Source organism: Lemur catta, chromosome 1 (genome assembly GCF_020740605.2).
Source record: "Lemur catta isolate mLemCat1 chromosome 1, mLemCat1.pri, whole genome shotgun sequence".
In the NCBI taxonomy this organism is placed as follows: Eukaryota; Metazoa; Chordata; class Mammalia; order Primates; family Lemuridae; genus Lemur; species Lemur catta.
Window position 1 is genome coordinate 86,999,294 of NC_059128.1, and position 22,917 is coordinate 87,022,210.

Genomic DNA, 22,917 nt, shown 5'->3' on the forward strand with positions numbered 1-22,917 from the left:
CCAGTATCTAGAATAGTTCTTGGCACATAATAGACATTAAATACATACTTTATTATGGGTATTTAACATTCTTTTTCATAGTTACATGTATGCCATTGTATAACATTCTTATCTTTTGGCATAATAAGCATTCTTACTGATGCCTTTTCTTTTTTCTCAAAAGAGAGTTTATATGGAACTAGTAGGTCAGAAGATAGATATCATTTTAAATTTTGGTAGATAAAACTGAGTAGCCTTCCAAAAGTTTTTTACCAATTAACACTCAACAACCAATAAGATGCCTATTTCACAACACCCCTGTTAAAAGTGACCTTTACCAACCTAAGGTGAAAATATATTTCATTATTATTTCAACTTGCATTTATTTAATTATAAACAAGGTTAAGAATCTTTTACAATGTTAGAAGTCCGTTTTTTTCTGTGAATTGCCTGTTAATGTCCTTACAGAATTTTCTATTGTGTTATTGATTTTTAACAGCACTTTGCATGTTAAGGTCCACCCTTTGGAAATTATTTCCCAATTTATCAGTATACCAATTGCTTATGGTATTTTTCCATGCAGAAATGTTTTATTTGTATATATTCAGATTTATACAATCTTTTATGGCTTTGGATTTGGTATTTTCCTTTGAACTGCATTTCCCACTCTAGAACTGTTTTTCAAATATTTTTCTCTTACATTTTGTAGTGTCATTTTCCACATTTGAATTTTCGACTGATCTGGAATGATACATGATATAGGATTCCAGTGTTTTTCTGCCAATACTATATATGTTGCATAAGGCATCTTTTCCCCAGTTGATTCAAAATGTCACTTTACTATGGGTCTGTCTCTGGACTCTGCTTTGTTCCGTTGTTTTATCTACTTATGTGCCAGTTCCCAAATGTTTAAATTGTTGTAGTTTCTTAAATAACTGGGTTTACCTCCTCTCCCTTCCTTCCTTGTCTTTCTTATTATTTCTCTGGCTATTCATTACTTTTTCATTTTAACTGTAGAATCAGTTTGTCTAGTTATAATCTGCAAATATACTTTTTCATTTTATCTGATACATTTTTGTGTAGTCCTTTGGACAGTATGTACAGAAAAATGTTAAATAACAAAGGCACATACTAGAAATTTTAGTAATAAACATCTTCTCAATACTTTGTCAACCAAGAGACCAAAAATTATTTCATTAACACTCTTCTTTAATCTCCCTCTCCTGTCCTTTTCAACAATTATGGAAGAGCCTCATCAGTCTTCCCAACTTTCAGTGCTTCACTTTGGATTGAATGATTGAGCAACCAGCCTTAGAAAATTTTCTTTCCAACTATCTTAATGGAATGTAAGAGGAAGAGGAGGAAAATATGTATTCCCCCTCCAAAAACAATTGAACTGAAATCTTGGAAATACTATTTTTTCTCATTTATCCTGCTTGGGATTTACGATTCCTGAATCTGAGGGTATGTCTTTTGTCAGTACTAGAAAATTCTTGGCTTTTATTCATATAGTGCCTCTGCCTCCAATTTCTTTCTAGAATTCCTACTAGATATGTTGGAGCTTTTTTCTTCCCTCTGTATCTAGTTACCTCTCCAATACTTTCTCTTTCTCTCTCCCTGAATTCTGTATCACTTCCTCCAACCTATCTTCTAGTTCACCAGTTTTCTCTTCAACTCTGTCAAACCTGCCATTAAACCTCTAACCATTAAGTTTTGAATATCAAAGGCTATGTTTTTCATTGTTGGAAAGTTTTGGTTTTTTTTTAATTCAAACCAGTCTGGTATCTTTAAAATTCTCTTCGTTTTCCAGATTTTTCAATTCCTTTAATTTTTACAATTATTTAAACATTTTTACTTTATGGTCTCCATCTGACAAGTCTATTATTTGAAGTTCTTAAATGCCACATCCTGCTGTTTGGTCTACTGGCCCTTGCTCATGATTGGGAGTAAGAGAGAGAAATGATGTTGCCTCTGAAAACACTTTTGCTTTGCTTCTACCAAGTAATCCACAGCAAAACACTTTTTTAATGTTAATTTTTTGTGTTAATTTCTTAACAGTCCCAGAAAAATTAGGTAGTATAAACTTGAACTTCAAACCTGTGTAAGAGCAGATTTATGGTTACAAATTTATCACAGGAGGTTAGGGACATAGACCAGGCCCCGGCTTTGCGTGTATTTGGAAATGATGGGCTCTCAGTTCCAGACCCTACTCCCAATAGGCCCAAGGTTCTCCCTCCTAACAGAATATAGCCGTTAAGACCAAGTATTTCCCCCCACCCAAAGTATTTTTTTTAATCTCAGAATATTACAGGGATACAAATGTTTTGGTTACATAAATTGCTTTTGTACCATTTGAGGCAAAGTTATAAGTGTGCCCATCCCCCAGATAGTGTGCACTGTACCCGTTAGGTGTGAATTTACCCATCCCCTCCTCCCCCCCACCTGCTTGATTTCCAATGAATGTTATTTCCATATGTGCACATAAGTGTTGATCGATTAGTTCCAATTTAATAGTGAGTACACTTGGGGTTTGTTTTTCCATTTTTGTGATACTTAGAAGAATGGTCTCCAGTTTCATACAGAATACTACAATAGGTATTAGTTCATCATTTTTTTTATGGCTGAGTAGTATAACCAAGTATCCTGACTACCAATACTGGAAAAACCAAGCCAAAAGAAAACTAAACTCAGCATCAGGTTGTTGTAAGTTCCCTCTGTTATTGTCTGGTTTTAGGGGGAGGGGTATGGTATTTCCTTTATTTTCTGGAGAAATCAACAATACATTTCTAAAAATACGTTCTTCATATTTTATCCAGCATTATGTAAGTACTTTGTAATGGGAGAGTTTTCCAGTTAAATAGTCACCCATTTTGTCAAAAACAGAAGACCTGGAAAATACCTCTTCAGAGATTTCCAGTTTATAAAAATGCCAACTAAAACATTCCTTATTGAACACCTCTTAAATAGATGAAATTCTACTACTCTTTCTTTCAACATTAGTAGTGACTCCTATTTTGAAAAGTCTTTCACTTGACCCTGCTACCTCTTAAGTCCATTATGCAATAAACAAACATTTGGGTACCTACTGTGTATCAGGTCCTTTTCTGGGAGATGGTGACAATTTTGAAGAGTGGATTGCAGACAAACATATCAAGTGAATCACTTCTCGGCCTTTTGGCTAAGATCAAGTGTAAATATTAATACATGAAGTGGTGATGAGTGATATGGAGAAAAGCAAAGCAGAATGTCAATGAGTGACAGTCTGACTGGGGCCATGAGGGGACTGACTGCTGTTTCACACAAGGTCGTCAGTAAAGTCCTTTCAGACAAGGTGACATTTGAACAGTCAGGCTAGGAGAGAGAGCCATATAGAGGATGCTAGTCCTCCAGCCTATATGGGAACCACAAATGCAAAACACCTGAGGCAGCAACACATTTGACTGCTCCAAGGTGGCCAGTGTGCCTGAAAAGAATGAGTGAGGTGGACAGTGGTAGGAAATTAGAGAAGTTATCTTTCCACACTTATTCCCTCCTCATCCCATCAATGCCTATACCCTGAAACCCATCCCAATGTCTCACGCACTGTCTCTCAGCTCATCCTAGTTCAGGCCTTAAGCACCCTTGTTTTGTTTATCTGAGATTACCTACTACAACATTTCCCAAATACAGGTACTCAGTAAATGTATGATGGTAACATTTTGACTTACTTTTTCAAGAATATGTTGTCTTGGCTGTCCCTCCAATGAGCACCTAATGGAACACATATCCCTGAATTTTGTTTCCTTTGGCATTACAACCTCTGGTTTGAAACTTGTGATGGGAAATGAAGTTATGTTCACACACAAACTTGACAGACTGTATCACTTTTTTTTATTTGCTCAATTGATACATGGTTCACTGAAGATACACTTCACTTTTACACAGGCTTGTAAATAGAAAAATATGTGGACACATAAAAATATGGTACTTCAATATCAAATTTAAACGAATGATTTCCAAAAAGAATATTGGTTATTTATTTCAATAATTAAAGGTGGTTCTTATGTGTATACTATATCATATATACACATTTACTTATATATTTAAGGCCAAGGGAATCTGTAATTACTTACTCATTTGGTTCTTGAAAACCGAAACATACATTTTCTTATTTTTGACTACACAAATAGACCATATAAAATATGCCCTGATGCATAGCTATAAAATTATGATGTACTCCACGGTTGTCTCATGGTAACTTTAGAAGGCACCACTGTGTGATTAAGACCTTGCCCTTGAAACATCTGAATCTTTCCCTCACTAGAATGCACAATTCAAATGCCTAGGCCTCCAGGACTTCTTTGTAATTTAAAAGCAGCCCTCATTTCAGGGATAGAAATACTGACTGTGGCTAAGTTTGTTATGGGAGTGGTAGGACAGTGGCAAAAAACATGACAGGTGCTCAATAAAAAGCCATTTGAAAATTATATAAAAGTAACTATTTTTCATAATACTTGTATTTCTCTAATCACTGTTCTTGCAAACATTTGTCACCACAAAATACATTTATTTTTATTCTTTATCTAAATTATAATGAGTGATATTTCTTTCTATATAGCCATTAAGCTCTCTGGAAATTTTAATTTACTTTATTTAAAGCACTTTAACAAATAAGAATTTTCCCTTAAATGAATACCTTTGAACATTATAAACAACTTCCATGAATCATATTGTAAAACCACCTTTAATTTGATATGAAGACACCTTGGCAATGAAGCAGAATACATGGTTTTGGCAAGTGCCAGCAAGTATAGTAAATGCCCATGATCTCCATGAAAACTACAGGCTATAGAATACTTTATTTTTCTTATATTGAACTAGAGTAGACATGTGACTGCTTACATACAAACATCTTTCTTCCACCAAATAGCAAACAGACATTTTATGTAATTAAAAAAAAAATTCCTTTAATTCAACCAATGGAAAAGTAAAACAGGTTGCAAATATCAACAATACAGATCCTGATGGTGAGGGCACAGATGAGTAGTTTACAAGCTAATTGAAACTGCAGCCTGAGGATGCCAGATCAACATTATAAATACGAAGAAAAACAATGTAAATATTTACTACACAAATAACTTCAGCACAAGCACCTGCAATGTTCAGATGTGGCCAGCACCTAGGCCAAGCATAAAACGCACGGATCACAGTGACCTGGGGCTATAAAATCAAGTTCCCGGACCCTTCAATCAACCATTCAGAGCAATGGGAATATAGTGAGGGGCCAGAAGTGCCACTTCAGTTGCTCAGACTACATTAAGCCACCCCTCTCCCCACCCCCAATCCCTTTCCCACCAACAAAAAAGCCACAGGGAGTGTACAATTGGTCAATCCAATTTATCTAGGGTCTATGGATATGGCCATAATTTGTCCTATAGTCACATTAAAGAGAATGCTTACATAAAATTAATACTCAACGACATTTAACTGATGTATGTACATATTCTTATTTAACATTCAAATGATTTAGATGGCATTTTAGAAGGTCACCTATGGTATGAGTTTTTAAATTTGGATTCAAAACTGTGATAGTTTTACAACTGCCTCTAAGATCTCAAATGTGAGACTCTGTGCCTATCTACATTAAGGCAGGGACAGTATCCTCCATCACTCTATGTAATGAATATATTTTTCTGCGGCTGCAAAATCCTGAATCCCAGAGTGATCTACCCTCATATGCTAAGGTTCTATAAGGCACTTTTGGCTCTGTGAAACATTTCTCCTAACTCTCAGGCTGAATCCTAAAGAAATATTTACAAAGTGCAAGAAATTAATTTTAAAACTGGATGCTTTATTGATAGGTCTAATGGAGATGGTGAGAAGCAGTTTGTATACAATGCCCACTCATCTCTCACTGTACCAAGTATCAATCATAGAGAAGATCACAGGCACGGGCCACTTGAATTACTATGTCGCTTACTTGACTTTTCAACAGCCACATGCCCCCTTATCCTTGACTTCATTTAACTGATCTGTAGAGGTGTGACCATTGGACCGCACCACTCCTTCAGGAATCCAGGACTTGTCCACACACCGTTCCATTCGCTTCATGATCAGGTCCAGAAGCATCTCAATTGCTTGGCTTATATTAGTCCCATTGGCAGCACTAGTTTCAAAGTAGGGAATTCTGGAAGACAGATAAAACTTAGGTAACAATACATGCAGGGAAAGGACAGTGACCTTTGCCCTTGATGATTCAAATTAAAGAATAAGTAGAGTACAAACGCAGAAGATAACATTTTACCACCCGAGGGTTCATTAAAAAGTGAAAAAAAAGCAATAAAATAAAAATAATTCACACTGCATTCCTAACAGAGATGCAAAACTGGGGGAATTTTAGACAACTGATCTTCAAAAGATCAATTTTTATTCTTTTTTTAAGGGAGCATATTTCTGTAACATATATTTTAGTAACATTTATAGAGTTAAAACTTTCAGAATTTAAAACTTTATTCACAGTATAAAAAACTGTGTAAAGTCCTCTATGTGAAAAGACTTGGGAACTTTTAGAAGAAAATATGAGATTATCTTTTTGACACTGTGATAAAAAAAAAGGCTTTCTTATTTTTAATAGTGATTTTTAATTTTTTTTATTTCAGCATATTACAGGCGTATAAATGTTTAGGTTGCATATATTGCCTTTGCCCCACCCGAGTCAGAGCTTCAGGCGTGGCCATCCCCCAGACAGTGCACACCACATCCATTAGGTATGTATACACACATCCCCTTCTCCCCCTCTCACCTGCCCAACACCCGATGAATGTTATTACTATATATGTACTTAAGTGTTGATCAGTTAATACCAATTTAAGGGTGAGCACATGTGGTGCTTGTTTTTCCATTCTTGTGCTAAAGAAGGCTTTCTTAATATAGATACTGAAACTCAAACCACAGAGAAAAAGTTTGATAATCTTGATAATATTAAAATTTAAAACTTTGGTGCCACAGCATACATCATAAGCAAAGTCAAAAGATGAGTCACAGACCAAAACAGATGGTATTTCATATAACTGAAAAAGGGGTTAGCAATGAAAAAAAAATAAATGATTCCTCAAATTAAGTAAAGTACCAAACAAGATAATACAACAATTGACAAAGGATATGCACAGGAAATTCTCAGAAATGACATTTATGAAAAAATGTTCAACCTCACCAAAAATAAGGGAAATGCAAACTAGAATAATGGCATATAATTCAAACCCACATTGACAAAAAATATAAAAATCTCCCAATACCAAGTATTTCCAAGGAGTGTGAAAAGAGGAATTTGCACTTACTGCTGGTGCAAGTATAAACTGTTATAACTACTTTGGGAAATAATGTGGTAATAACTGGTAAAGTTGAAAATGTGCATGCATTATGCCTCAATAACACCACTTCCAGGTATACAGTCTAAAATAGAGCCAAGGCATGTTTGTGTGCAGTGTGTTATAGGTATACCCGAGATGACATTGATCCCTCAGCCCTTGGGGCAACTGAAAAGGGCCTGCAGCATCCAGAGTCTCTGAGCCTGTATCCTCCAACCTTGAGCAGCCTTATGCATTTATCCCAGTGAGCTGTACAAATAATTTTGTAAGGTTTCTTTGGTTGTTGTTTTCTTGTGTGTGTATGATTTTTTTTTTTTACATGGGGTCTCATGATATTGCCCAGGCTGGTCTCAAACTCTTAGGCTAAAGCAATCCTCCTGCTTCAGCCTCCAAAGTAGCTGGGTTACAAATATTATCATTTTCTATGCATGCTTTTACAGGTCTTTTCAGAACTGTTCCACTTCTGATGTCACTAAGAAGCACACTTAGGGGATATACATGTGTAGGGACATAAGGCTATTTCTCCATTATGATTCCTCATGATGCTGCCTTATTATCTGCACACTTCCTCTTGGAGCTGACAGGCCTTGCAGCTGCAATTCTCTCTTGTTGTAACATAGCTATTATTAACAGAGACTGGTTGAGAAACTATCATCTGATTTGAGCACTTATCCACCCATCTGTGAGTTCTGCAAGACACAGTTGCTCCACTGATTCCACCATGCCCATGTGCTATTACCCCTTCATTGATGACTCTAAAATATCTTAATCAGAGAAGAGATTGTTGGGAAAATTACCTGGTCTTAGCAGTTTTTAAACCTCCTGTCTGTCTCTTTAGTTACTGTCAATCTTTTTTCCTCCATCTTAGTCTCTCACCTTGCCCATAAAATGAAGATAATATATTTTTGTCACCCCAGTCACATATGATATTTGATTAAAAACTGTGAAGAGGGCATTATTTGTGATTGGATTCAATAAACATTTATTTATCGAGTACCTATGATATTATTGAGCTAAATCCTGGGGACAGTTTGTGATTCTGCCATTGCTCTAGGAATGGAATTTTAGATTGAGAATTCTCAAAATACTTAAATTTTCTTCATCATGATCTTTCTCAATTACATCCATGAAAAAAATCCATTAATGTCTACAGAACATTTCTTATACTTAAGGAGAGAGTTTAAGCATTCAATCACCATTCATAAATATACTATTACATAGAAAAGCAACTGAAAAGTTCACACCCCCCCCCAAGAATAAATTAGAAATACAAAAAAAAAATAGTTAAGCAGTAAACTTGCTTTAATTACTAGGTCACAATACTGTATGCCTCATTTTTTTAAATTTCTCTCAAAATCAATGATAAACATCTTTCCAACTCGAGACTTCAAACCCCATTCAATTCCTCAACTCAATCTCCAATTAGCTATTTCTACTTTCCATAGTTACTTCCCCCTCAGCTCCTGCAAATTACTTCACAGATATTTCTGAGGCATAAATAAGAAAACACAGCTGAAAGCACTTTGAAAACTGTAAAAGTTATGCATGGAAGTTATGGACAGTATGGAACAATGGTTAAGAGCCATAACCTCTGGAGTTAGGCTGCCTGGATTCAAATCCTAGCACTACATCTTATCAACTGTGTAACTCTGGCAAACTATTAACCTCAGTGGCTCAGTTGCTTCATCCACAAATGCCAAGGAATATCAGTTTCTTCTTGAAAGGACTAAATGAGTTGATATTTAAAGCACTTAGATCAGAACCTGACACATAGTAAACATTTGATAAATGTTTCTTATTTCCAACACAGAAATGGATTAGGTCACAAGATTTTAATTGTAATTTTATTTTTTAAAGCTCAGAACATATCATCCCAAAGAATCAATGTCACTAAGAGTATTGTAAACATTAAATTCCCAAACTAGCCCACAAAGTTTAGTTTAATCTACAACGCAGCTTGTCTATAAAATCTACAGTACTGCCCTAATTCTGGTACCTGGGACCATGCTTCCCTACATCATGGATGGCTTGCTCAACCTGTCCTAGCCAAATGCTTCATGCCCCAAAGCATCTGCCTCCTTCAGGCCTCATCAAACCCTTCACTCCTCAAGTGATCTTCACTAAACACTGGAGAAAAAAATGGATCTTACTTTATTGACTAATGCCAAGGTATAAATGACTAATGCTTCTAGTTCAATGTTTATTAGCTTAAGCAAATATGTAACTGGTAGAATTTCAAGGTATAGGAGCTAAGTTATAAATTTTTAAGTCACTCATATTAAAAGATATGCAATATTAACAAGATAAAGTTTAGAATTATAACTCCAAAGTCAAGTAATACACTTATTTTAATTAAAAGTGTATTTTCTTGCCATTCGTGAACCTCCAGGTCATGCAACCAGGAGTCAGGTAAACAATTTTAAAGTCTTTAATCATTCAGAGTTTTCTGAGCAAGTGGGGCAATAAAATTTTCATTTCTACATAAATAAATGAATGCTAGAGATCACTACACTCAATTTTTTGAGTTGCCAGAGGAAAAAAAAGCTATATGAGATCCACAGAAAAGACTCTGAATTAAGACTTTCCTTCTTAAGGAAATGGTATCCCAGAGACAGAAATGTGCCTTGTTCTTACATTTGAAAGTGGGACTGTGCAGCCTACCCTAAGGGCACTGGAAGTCTACTAGATGGAATTAGAAATATTTTTATGTCCATATCTTCTTAATGCTCACTTTTAAGAGTTTAAGCTACTTTATCTGAATACTTTTATTAGATATGTTATATGTTTTTAAAGCAATATAAAAATATCTCAAAGTCTAGACTGGGAAGGGAAGTGAGGATAAAGGAAAAAATAAAGTTAAGATTCTGGGTTCTAGAGCCAACTACCCATATCCCCATTTCCAACTCTGAGACCTCTGCCTCTCCATCTGTAAAGGGAAGTAACAGAGCTCCATGGGGTCATGGTAGAGAGGAAACAGGAAAATAGATGTAAAGTGTTTATCACAAGCCTAGCACCCAGAAATAAATGTTAATCTAATTGGATTTAATTTCTTCTCTCAAAAATATTCTGCTTTTCCCAAAACTTATTTGGAAAAAATTTAATAATTGTCCCTTAAGTTTAAGATGATCAACTGTCCCCAGTGTAAGCATGGGAGGATATTGTTCCTTCTGTCCACATGGTGGTGCTAATGTAACGTTACCATGGAGCAGTATTGCCAAAGGCCTGAAAAAATTCTGTGCTGCTAATCATAGTCTGTAAATGGCCACTTGGAATACATGTAGACTAACTTTAATGTGCTTTTCAAAAATAGATTAATCTTAAATTTTTAAATTAAAAAAATTAAATGAACAGGTGCAAATCAATGAAAGGGACATAATGGCTTTGCAGTTTTTCACCAAGATCTCACTCAGGCCATGGGTCATGATCCACATCCAGCTGATTTCTTTTCTATCATTTACTCCCATAAAACCAAAGGATGCTAAACACCAGTTAGAAGTTTCCAGGAATTATAGCAAATATGTTTGATGATTCTGTCAAATGGTTCTAGATCTTTGGCTCACATGTGGTTCCAGAAATTATGGAGAAATTTCTCACTAAAGTGAGAAGTGAGTCTCGCTACTTTTTCATTGTCTGTTAGATGCTAAATGAACAACAGTTACAGGAAATGCTGACTGTTCAAACCCGGGAGATTGCAGCAAATGAAATCTAGATCCTTTACTGAGTTAAACGGGGCTCTGCAAATCAGGCTTTGTATGTTTGACTGTGGTTTATTTGTGTGGTTTTAAAACATGCCCAGTGATACATCCCTAATTTATTTCTCAGCTCAAGAAAGGATGTCAGCAAGTTTGCAAAAATAAAACTTTTAGAGATCAAGATAGTCATACATTTCATCAGACTAGGTAAGACACTGAGCATTCTGCTGAACTAAGCCACTTCAAACCCCTGGAATTATGTGTACTGAGATTATTAATGTTGTGAGTAAAGGTTTTAATTCCTCTTTCCTTCCAGAAACTCTTGAGTATCTTCCTCACCAACAGCCAGCAGCCTTCAATGGGGAAAATGTCATATTAAATTTACTGCCCATTTCTTTGCACAGCACATGAAATACATATATTCAGTTGTCACGCTTTGATCATTGTCACAATTGTTCTCTATTTCCCTCAACTCCAAATGAAGAACAAAATCTTATTATGACCACCAACAACCCTCTGTGAATAAAGCAGTGTGGGCAGGCAATTTGATGCAACCATTTTTACTCAGAGTGAAGTCATCATATGCTCACTTGTGGTTGGGTATTCCCTTAGTACCAATCTCAGTGTCCCTTCCCAGTCTATATCATAGCTGCTATAATTAATGGTGCAAGGAAAAAAAATCCTCCTCTCTTTAAGCATGGATTTTCCAATGATAAGTCATTTGTGCACACTTCCCTCACCCACACATGACACAAGGAGACAGTTGTTCCATGTTCTGTGCATGAATGACTTTGTCCAAGGAAAATATCTGCTAGCATGCACACCTGCCAAGGAAAATGTCTGATAGTAGCAAGCATACCTGATAGTACCTGAGAGTCTACACTGGTTTTCTCAAAGTGCCATCTTGAACCAACAGCAGCAGCATTTAGGGACTAGTTAGAAAAATAAATTTATGGGCTCCAGCCCAGGCCTACTGAATCAAAAATTGCGAGACCCAGTGTTCAGGTGATTCTGATGTACACTGAAAGCTGAGATCTAACAATGTCATCCAAAAAAGGAATGTTGCCATTGTTTCATTCTACTTTCTCTTCTAAATATTTGTCACTGTGTAGATATTTTTAAAAGTTTCAGCAACAGTGTGAACATTAATTGTTTGGCTGGCAGAAGTACAAGTTTGCAAAAGTTTCTGGTTTTCTCTCTTTTCTTACTTCACTGACAATATTACTAAATATATTAATAGCATACTGGAAAGCATTATTTTGCACTTGTCTTAGGAAAATTCAGTTGGTTTACCAGAGAGATCACTTGTTTTGTTGGGAAGTGAGCTAAGAATTTCATACTATAACTTAACCGAGTTTGACAGCAAAAAACAAAAGCAAAAATCAGCTAGAAAATTAGAAGTAAATAGACTCTAAGGCTGGTAAAAATAAAAAACTGTCATGCTGACAGTTCACCTTTTCCACTTTTAGCTGCTGTGTGAACTCCTTATTCTCAGATATACTTGTCCCAGCACACACAAATTTATGTTCCATATCTGCATGTAACATTCTTTATTAGGCTTGCAAAGTTTTTCTGACACGGTCTTTCATTCTCTGAATGTATGTGTATTCCAGAGAACCACTTGTGAGCCAACGATCCACTTTTATGAGTTGAGAATAGAAGACAGCACAATAGTTACAAAAAATGTAAATTTAGCAGACAACATATCAATGATATGAAGATCTACCATAAATTGTACCCTTTTGGATTAACTGACCACCAAAGTCCTTTACTGGTTGCATATGCAACCAATAAAAATGTTATAATTAAGAATGAAATAAGATTTCTGTGAAAATAATGATTAAACTTTAAGCCAAATGTGTGAAATGCGTGTGAACCAAATTGATGGATCATATTTTCCTCTGAAAGTGCCAACAGCCTATAGAGCAACACTATATGCTTCCTAAATCCTGAAGGAATTATTTCCATCCCTTTTCCTTCTTCGAGTTTCAATTATTCTTTTCTGCTAATCCCTCTCTTTTCATTTTAACTCAACTAGGAAACTATAGATTAAGCCCCTCTCTATGAACTACTCCCCAGCCACCGTGAGCTGGGCACAGCTCAAAGTCCCCACATCCTCAGATACCCGACATGGCAGACGGCCCTATGTCCAGCCCTGTGACTCCAGGCAGGCTGCGGAATCCTGAGAACCAGAACACAGGAAAACGACAAAGGGCTAAAGCAGCCCAGAGGGGGAAGAAGTCAATCCTGACACTCCCCCAATGCTTGAGAACATACTTGTTTGATCTAACTCCCCTAACTGCCTTTTTTTTTCCATTTACTAACACAGTTCTCAAAAGCATGGTCTAGATACACAGTTTCCATTGCTTCATAGCTGACTTCCTCCTTAGGCTTGCAACACAGCTCCCAGCTTCAACACTTGGGTATTCTCTGTGGTATTTGACCTCTCCCTGTGTTTCTTTTCCACCACATTACATGAGTGCCTCTCCAGGGAGGGGGGGCTTATCAGAACCACCTGTGAGGCTTTGCCAACAGCCACCTTGGAATCAGCTAGGTCAGTGGTTCTCAACCATTGTACATGAAAATCATGTTGAGAGCTTTTAAAAGGTACCAAATGCCCAGGCTTTGTAATATGTCAACTTGGCCAGGCTGAACAGCATTCCCTAGAATTCCGTTTCTGGTGTGGACCACAAAAGAGATTTGGGGATAGAAGTGAAGCAGCAGCCGCTTTATGCTCTCGTATGTTGTTGCTTATCTGCTGGCTCATCTCATCCGCTTACACCGGCAACCAGACCTGCACATGCCCACACGGTCCAGGTCAGAGGCAACAAGAACTGATGTGGGTTTCAGTCTGTCATTATGGGTCCCAGCTGGTTCTCACTTTTTTCATCCATGCTCCACTTTATATCCACCTTCCCTTCCTGGCTGCCTGTCCTGTGGACTTCAGGCTTCAGCATCAGACACAAAGACAACACCGTACAGAGACGGCTTAACAGCTCCCACAACTGCATGTGGTTGAATCCCTGTAACAGAGCCCTTCATATATATGCAGGTGTTTCTTCCTTTGAACCCTGGCTGATAATGAACTCCTCCGGACTAATTATGTCAGATGCACAAAAGTGAGGCCCAGACACGAGCATTTGTTAAATGCTCTCCAGATGTTTCTAATGTGGTTAAACACCATCTACCCTAGGGTAAAAGCCTCCACATCCAATTGGAAATCCTTGCCAGAGTAAGCCTATAGTTGCTGAGAACCCCCCAGATGAGCTAGAATTGAGAAAGGTTTAAAATCCTGTTCTGCCTCACCCAGTGTATTTTTTTCCTGATTTATTCTTCCTTTTCCTTTTCTGCAAATCCAGCCTCTACCCATCTCACAGATCACTGCGGTCTCCCTGTCTCTACTCTTCCCTCCCTCCATTTTACAGCCCCCAGACTGATCTGGAAAAGCACACACAGCATCCTCCCATGCTCAAAGGCTTTCAGCAACTCCCTGAAAGGGAGGGATCAAATCTAATCTCCTTACCTGGTATTCAAAGCTTTCCAGAGTCTGGCTTCTTCCCACCTGGCCAACCTGTCCTTCCATTCTCTTTGCAGTGTAAACCCTATCAGCTTTCTGAACCTCCATCAACCCAAGGAAGGACAAAGCAGTGGTCACACAGGGAAAAGGGAAAGGCCAGAATCCTTGGCCCCCTTGGATTCTGCCTAACCACTAAAGCTGCTAGCTGGGCACCATCCCAGCCCATCACACCACACCACTCCACTTCCCCTCCCTTCTCAACTTGATTGCTGCCTCCCACTTTCAATACCAGGTTTGAAATTACATTTGGATCCTCAATATATGAGAAGTAGAAGGAAAGGAAAGTAAAAATTCCTTTGTAGAAGTGACCTTAACACTTTAACACTTTCATAAGCAACAACTGACCACTTCTTTTACATCCAATTCATGCAGCTGCTACTACGATCCTGTTCCCAGAACTTGAGGAGAAAGACAGTATTTTGCTGACCCTCCACCAGAAAAACATAGCCTAAACCAAAAGGGATCTTACACCCCTCTCCCAGCATAGACATTTCAAAACCAGAACCCAGTCTGCAATACCCAATAAGGCTTTATTATTTGTTATATTTATTGCATATGCTAGAACTCTCTACAATAGTATATGAACTGCCTTTGAAATTTCCTTATCCCAGGAGTCTCCTGTTTGTAGTTCAGAAAGAAGGCCTTACATACACAGTGCCTTTGCATTCAAAGCTGTCTTTCGGCAAATGCCAAGAGATTGAGAAAACAGAACCAAAGCACTGAAGGAAGCCCTCACCCCATGGTTTTTCTATGGCTCCCACCACTATCAGATAATATTAATGTAGAAAAAGAGGTACTTGACACCTCCCAAGGCCTATAGCTGAGTTTTTTGCTTTAATTTTTTCACTTTTATCTTTGCATTACCCACTCATGTGCTGATGTTTATATTGAAAGTGCTTTCTCTAGATTTCTCCACAAAAATACTCACCCATATTTCTCTGCAAGTCCTCTGGCTTCCTCCTCTTTTACTACTCTCTGGTCTTCCAGATCACTCTTATTTCCACATAACACTATATCTGGGTTTTCACAATATGCATGCATTTGTAGCTGACCTATTAATATAACAAAGTTTATTATAGGTAAATAATAATGTAAGCATATGATCAAAGGAGAATACATGCAAAAGTTCTTTGAAAGCTGCAAATGTACATACAGATATAAGAAACCGATATGTTTTCAAAGCATCAATAATCTAATCTGTAAAGCTGAATGGATAGGGCAGAAATATAAAACCACTCCTGTTCTTAAGCACATACTCCAGTTAATTTATGTCAGATAGTTATGAGAGAATGTGCTAACCCTCAAAATGTTGAGTGCCCACATGTGCGCACACACACAGAACACCTGACTTTTTTATGGAGGTCACTTGAAAAGAAACTTGGAAGATTTCCTAGTGCTTATTGCTAATCTTAAAGCTCTGATTTTCACATATTTTTTCTCCACAGTAGTGACATTTTGAAAAGAATTATCTTCCTATAAACTATTTCCATCTGAAATGTTTTTTACATTTCTCTCTTATCCTAGGGCAGAATCAATTCATTTAAAACAAACAAGATGCAGGATTCAATGAGGCGAAAAGACCCAGAATAAACAGTAAATAATTCTGTCACTGGAACCAAAAGGAAGCAGGGGACTATAATTCTTTTTCCATAGCTTTTATTTCACCTAAAAACCTGTAAATAGGCATAATTATAAAAAGCAATTGACTCAGACAAAAGAGCTTCACACTAAGCTAAATAATCTCCCAAAGAAGGAAAAATAAAGCCTTACTTCTTACTCACCACACCCCAGAGTGAAATTAAAGCAGCCCAAACTTTCACAATGAGACATACCTCGAAGAGTATGGCCTAATTTATTTTTTTATCACGGTTAACCAGAAAAGTGTTGACATTTTAGTTCCTCATTATGAAGTCATGTTATTATCTTCTCAAGAGAAGGACAAGTCGGCAAGCATTTGTGGAGCGTGAACACAGGCTTATACTTTGGGTGGAATTTCAGGACAGCTCTTTGCCTTCAAGGGGCAACTGTGGTAACAAGACCTACATGGGCAAGACCAAACTGTGCACCATTTCTAATAACAGCCATGCCCTTTTTTTTCTGCATGTTGTTACACAGGCTGTTCCCACATCCTTGAATACTCAGCCACAACCTTCCTTTGAGACTTGCTTCATGGTTTCCTCTACTGTGAAATCTTTCTGGTCTGCAGAGTGGCTCTGTGCTCTGTGAACACCTAACACGTCCAGCACCATGGCTGTGAGCATGGACTTGGGACCCAGGGTGCCTGGGATTGAATCCCGCCTCTGCCATTTACTAGCTGTGGGACCCTGAGGAAGGTATTTGTCTGCCTCAGTTTCCCTATCTGTAAATGGTGATAATGATACTACTTACTTCATGAGGTCAAGGTTAAGATGAAATGAGTAAATTCAGTGATTTTCCTGGTAAGGTCTGCAGACCAGCACCCTTAGTTAGCATCACCTGAGAATTTCTCAGAGCGGCAAATTCTCAGGTCCCACCCCAGATCTACTGACTCAGGAATGCCGGGGCTAGCAATCTGTGTTTGAACAAGCCCTCCTGTGATTCAGATGCACACTCCCATTCAAGAACCACTAAGTTAATACATGAAAGCATTTATAAGAGCTGTGTGAGTATTACCAGTAATAATGGTTAATACTGGTTTTTTTAGGGGGTGGAGTCTGGGAAGTGTGATTATTGGTGATTTTTTCCATCTCTTTTTCCCTAATTTTTCTACAAAGATTATGCTTAAATAAAAAGTGAATGAATCAGTTATTTTAGGAAACTCACTAAGGAAAAAGGCACATACATAAACAACTATAGCGTGAGGCAGGATGTGATAAGGACCCCACGTGTAGTGAAAACTATAACTGGGGTAAGAGGAGGGGGAAAATCCAGCCCAACTAAGGTTATCACAGAAAATTTCACGGAAGCCACTTTTGCCAGGTTATAAAGAATGAGCAGAACTCTAATTAGTTTTTTAAAATGGGGGTGAATATAGAAAGGGCTTTTCAGACAGAGGGAATAATAGGAATGAAAATGGAGAGGTGAAACTATGTTAAATATATATTGTTGGGCTTTTGTACCACTTGTGTGAGGCTGCGGAAGTTTAGCAATTTATGCCACTTTAAAGTTCCTTACAAAACACGCTGGCACTGGATGAGGGATGATTGTGAGCATGACTTGCTTACTCCTCTGAACTCCAGGAAGACAGGGCATTGAATAGGACACTACCCAGTTCCTTTCAGATTTCTATCTAGGTCCAGAGGGCTCAGCTCACCGCTCAGTCTCTGAAACTGAGCGGGCCTCACCTTTCGGCTCTTATCACCCCTCCAAGAGGGCAGGAAGAGATTCGTAGTTGTGAGAGAAGGGCCTGCCAGAAGCAAAGGGAGGGGACAGACATGCTGTCCTCTCCCTGGCCACTCAGGGCCCAGGGTCAGCTGCTACTGCAATGTAACACTGTCTCTGTCCTGGCGTGCACCATTTTTATAAATGCATACATAAATATATGATATTTATTTATTTATTTATTTAAAATATATATACTTTTTAAAGCTATTATTTGGATGGAAAAAAAGGAAAGATCCCTGTAATACTCAAAATGCTGACAGGCAGAGGAAAAATAAAATATATAAACAATTAACAACTTTTTATTCCTAATTAAGATTTTATATTACCACCTCTGACATTGAATATTATACCTTTTTGTTTAAATGGGAGAGGAAGGGGAATACTTTCCATTGGAGACATGAAACCTTCAATACGTATAAGGTTTTTTTTCTTTTTACCTAACTGGGCAATAAAGATTCTTTACTCTGTAAGGAAAAAAAAAAATACATGTGTATGTACACGTTTTTACATGATTTTTTTCTTTCCTATAAAGCCCAGACATTTATCTAACACCTGAGAGTTTCAGTTTCTACCTGTGAAAAACAGGGTGACTATCTTTCAACACTAAGCTTCTGAGCACACTCTCTAGGAATCCTTCTGAAGTATGTGATTTAAGAGAGTCCCAGAATGTGCCCTGAAGGCGCCAAGGAGAGGATGACAAGCATGGGCTGAGGATAAGGGATTAGAAATAGCCACCGTTCAGCTGCAAGGGAAGTGATGAGGTGTACAACTGGCTAGGCATCTAGCAAAGTGCAGCCCAGGAAGCATGACTACATTTGGGGAACTCATACTTGAAGTATTTAATAGCTCTTCAACTCTTAGTGGCAAATTTACTTGAGAAAAGGCACAGAAGGCCACTGAACTGAAAGCCAAAATCTCCATGTCCTTGGATAAGTCTGTTGCTCTAAGGTGCCATGTACTCATCCTAAAATAAGGACACAACATCAACCCGGATCTCCTCACAGGGTGGTTGTGAAGATCAGATACAAAGTATGTGAAAATGCTTTGGAAACCTCAAGGTGCTATGTAAATTATTTTAAAACTCATCTTAAAATAAGGCTATTATCAAAACTATAGCCACTTCCTGTGAACACATTTGGGGCAAAAAAAAAACAAAAATCTATAGCCAATTACCCTTTCATAATCCCAAAATGCCAAGTAATTTTTAAGTAGTAGATATTTTTAAATAAATGTTTTAAAGATTTGGATGTTAAGAATTTAATATCACAGTCTTCTCTAATAGATTCTCTAGGGTTACACTAATACAACTGAAGAAGAAAAATATGCATTTGAAAGCTGTTATTTGGTCAAGTGGCAGACTTTTAAATGGCTATTAACCAATCAATTTGGAGGTTAGACTCTCTCCAAAGAGCCAAAATGAAGCTTGATGTATGTTGCACTGGGACCACTTTTGCTAATATGTTGTAGAATTTTCATGGCAGCGTCCTCTTGGCAGATGCTCTGACCCTAAAAGCAGAGATGGAACCTTATAGGGCCAAGTGTATGATTCATTAAGCCTTCAAAAGATATCTACATCTATGTAATAGATATTTAACACCCAGGGATGATGCAAGAATTGAGAACACACAATAGGCAAGCAGATACTTAGAGATTTAACTTCTCTAGCCTTCTACTTCTTCATCTATAAAATAGTGATCAAAATCGCCTTGGAACAGACTAATTAGGAGATTACATTTAAAATGCTGCCTTGTACCTGGAGCATAGGAAGTACTCAACAAATCAAAGTAAATGTTACTAGAAAAAGCAGAGTATTTCAATTAGTTATCTTTGCCCTTAAACTAAAAACCTCTCCTTTACACAGCACTTGCACTAACTAGGAGTTCCTCTAAAACAATTTACAACAGAAGCAGAGCACAAGAGAACATTCTATTCCAGAGAGTGGGGAGCAGGACACAGGGAAACAATAACACTTACTTATCCAGTTTCTGACGTTGAGGAAACTTTGTTCATTTGTCAGATCAAAAAGTAGAAGAAAACCCATAGCATCTCTGAAGAACGCTGTTGTCAAGCTACGAAACCTAGGAACACAGAAGCAAATTGGTCAGCTAAGCCATAACCCCACTCCTGAAATACAAAGCTACCTGCAATACTCTCAGCCTCTTACAAAAGTTTATCAATAACAAATTACACAATGATATTCCAAAAGTGTGTAGGAGAGTTATTAATCATTCATATCAGCTTAAGTGTTAACAGACCATGTGATTGGAAAACCCAGCCTGCTGGACAGGGTTGAGGAGAACTAGCTCGTGACCTCTTAGTCTCAGCCAACAGTTTATTGTACAATTATGAGTTAATTAGGCCAAAAGCCATGGTACTTGTTGTGTATGTTTTCCTTCTGTGAAAGCTCGTCTTGACACTGCAATGTGTTCCATGACCTTTTAACATCAGTCTCTACAGAAATCTCCTATCTCCGAAAACTATTTCTTTGGCATAAGGGTGAGAATAGTATATTGATTCAGACGCTATCTTTTCTTGGTTCTCTGCCGTCCAAGGCTTTATCCTGCTGTCTCCTCTCTCTCCCTCTACCAGTCAGTTTCCTCTCACTTTATACATGCAAAGCCTATAAATGACAATCAAGCTCCAGGGAAGAAAATATTGGTATAAATTTGTCATCTGATTAGCAATATTAGGCTTTTCTCAAAAAAGTCTTATTTTTCAGAGCTACATACCAACATAATTATGAATGAAATAACATGGTGTCTAGAATTTGCTTACAAATAATATGGTGAGGGGTGAGAAGTGGTAAGAGACATACACGAAATATGACTGGCCACAACTGGATAATTATTGAAACTGAGTCATGGATACATGGGTTCATTATACTATCTTCTCTGCTTTGAAAATGCCTGAAGTTTTCCATAATAAAAAGTTAAAAAAATAAACAAAATCCTTCAAGGCAGCTGTGACAGAAAACAAAAGCTAGAGCTAACTAAAAGCAACTTTATATCAAGATTTCATGTGGCTTATTTTGGTCAAGTAACCTCTGACCATATGGATTAATTCTAACCAGATTTTCCACTAGGTTTCAACAATCAGGTAAGAATAACGCATGCAACTTTGCAGCTTTCTTGTGGTTGAGTAAATAGCAAAAGTAAGTGGACAAAAGTATGTAAGTCTAAAAAACGAAGAAAAAGAAAAGAAAAAGTGAAAAGGTCCATTTTGAAAAGGATTCATTTTGACCTTGCATGAAATATAGCCACCATTATCATCTCCAAGTGATAAATTCCCTGCTAATTTAGCAACAGATCTTATTGAGCTTTTTTCTGCTCAGGTCACTGTGTTATTTTTCTCTTTCTTTCAGTAAGGAGCAGCTAACTGAAGATCTCATACCTCTCCTGACCTGCTGTGTCCCATAACTGCAGGTGGATTCTCTGGCCTCTGCCAATGGCTCCATCCGGCCCATTGGCTCTGTACACCTAAAACAGCAAAGTGAAAGAGAAAATAAGAGAACTGTTGACACTAGTTAACTCTTACCACTTTTCTATTTGATACAAATCTGCAAAGCATATAAACTTCCAAAAATAATCTCATCTGAAATACAATCATGTTTGTATTTTACGTCAAATAATTTTATTTGAATAATATAACAATTTGTATTAAAATACAGACACATATGTTTTGTAATTATATTATAAATGTAAATAATGCAATAATTTACATAAAAATAATAGTCTGCCTTTCCTCAAGGTTCCCTTGAGTAACTAGTTTCAGGAAATATTGCCTTTCTATGGCTTTTCCCCATCCCATGTTTAAAAAGTGCTCTTAAAATAATTTTATAGAAAGCACTTTTGGAACAATAGAGAAAGGACCTCCAAAAATTTCTTCCTCCATAAAAGCAACAAAAACACTGGTAAAAATTGTCAAAATCAACTTTTTCAGAACTCTGGAAATTAAAGATTTGCAACATTCCAATGAGCATTTATTCAAGAAAAATCACTGAATATCAGTAAAAACAGTAAATTTTCTGGTGTTTTTAACTTGCCCTATTCCCATCTGCCTTGCTCTAGCTCTGCAGTTGTCTTAAGAATCAAGAAATGCACAAATATGGTAGCCGTGAAAACCATCAGTCTAGCAGCCACTGTGGACAGTGGAGGCAGAATAGGTTTAGAGCTTCCTAAAACTCCTGTCTTCAGAGAACTGTCAGGAACCTCCCTGAAAAGCTCAGTCTGCAGGCTTTGTCTTTATTTGACCTCACTCAGAGCTTTCTCTATGAAAACAGCCCTATCCCTAGGCCATTTGTTGAAAACTATCAGTGGCAATTATTTAACACCATAGCTACCAGAGATAGCCAATACTATTTAATACTTAGGGCTAACAAAAGTCTAACCTGGCCAGGGCAGTGGCTCATGCCTGTAATCCCAGCACTTTGGAAGGCTGAGGCAGGAGGACTGCTTGAAGCCATGATTTCAAGACCAGCCTGAGCAACACAGCAAGACCCTGTCTCTATAAAAAATAGAAAAATTAGCTGGGCATGGTGGTGCACATCTGTAGTCCCAGCTACTCAGGAGGCTGAGGCAGGCAGAGCGCTTGAGCCCAGGAGTTTGAGACTGCAATGAGCTATTATGACACCACTATTCTCTAGCCTGTCTCAAAAAAAAAAAAAAAAAAAACTAACTAAAAAAATCTGAGAGACTTATTGGTTCAAGGAATTTAAGAAATTCTGTCCACTCTTTAGCTATCCACTAAGTTGACTGAGTAGGGATTTCAGCTGCACACAACAAAGAATACAGACTTTATAGAATTATTCCAGGAATATCAACTAAAGAAACAGCAACAACAAAAATAAATAAATAAGCTGCAAAAATAAGAAACCTAGTCTGGGGGGAAGAATCTAATTTCTGGAGTTGCCATATTGTATTATTTTAAATAGCCAGTTTTCAACAAAACTTATAAGACACAT

General features: G+C 37.4%; 1 protein-coding gene across 9 annotated transcripts in view; it reads right to left on the bottom strand.

The window, feature by feature from the left end:
• Window positions 1–3,832: 3,832 nt before the first annotated feature.
• The window catches only part of RAB27A (RAB27A, member RAS oncogene family), a 73,054-nt gene continuing 53,969 nt past the window's right edge, over window positions 3,833–22,917 (bottom strand). For all 9 annotated transcript variants that reach the window (XM_045529639.1, XM_045529624.1, XM_045529649.1 and 6 more), the window contains 4 exons: window positions 21,348–21,433; window positions 19,932–20,035; window positions 15,523–15,646; window positions 3,833–6,145 (listed from right to left, as the gene is read on the bottom strand). In XM_045529639.1, coding sequence (XP_045385595.1) covers window positions 5,947–6,145; window positions 15,523–15,646; window positions 19,932–20,035; window positions 21,348–21,433 — 513 coding nt within the window. In that variant the 3' untranslated portion in view covers window positions 3,833–5,946. The remainder of the gene's footprint in view (window positions 6,146–15,522; window positions 15,647–19,931; window positions 20,036–21,347; window positions 21,434–22,917) is intronic.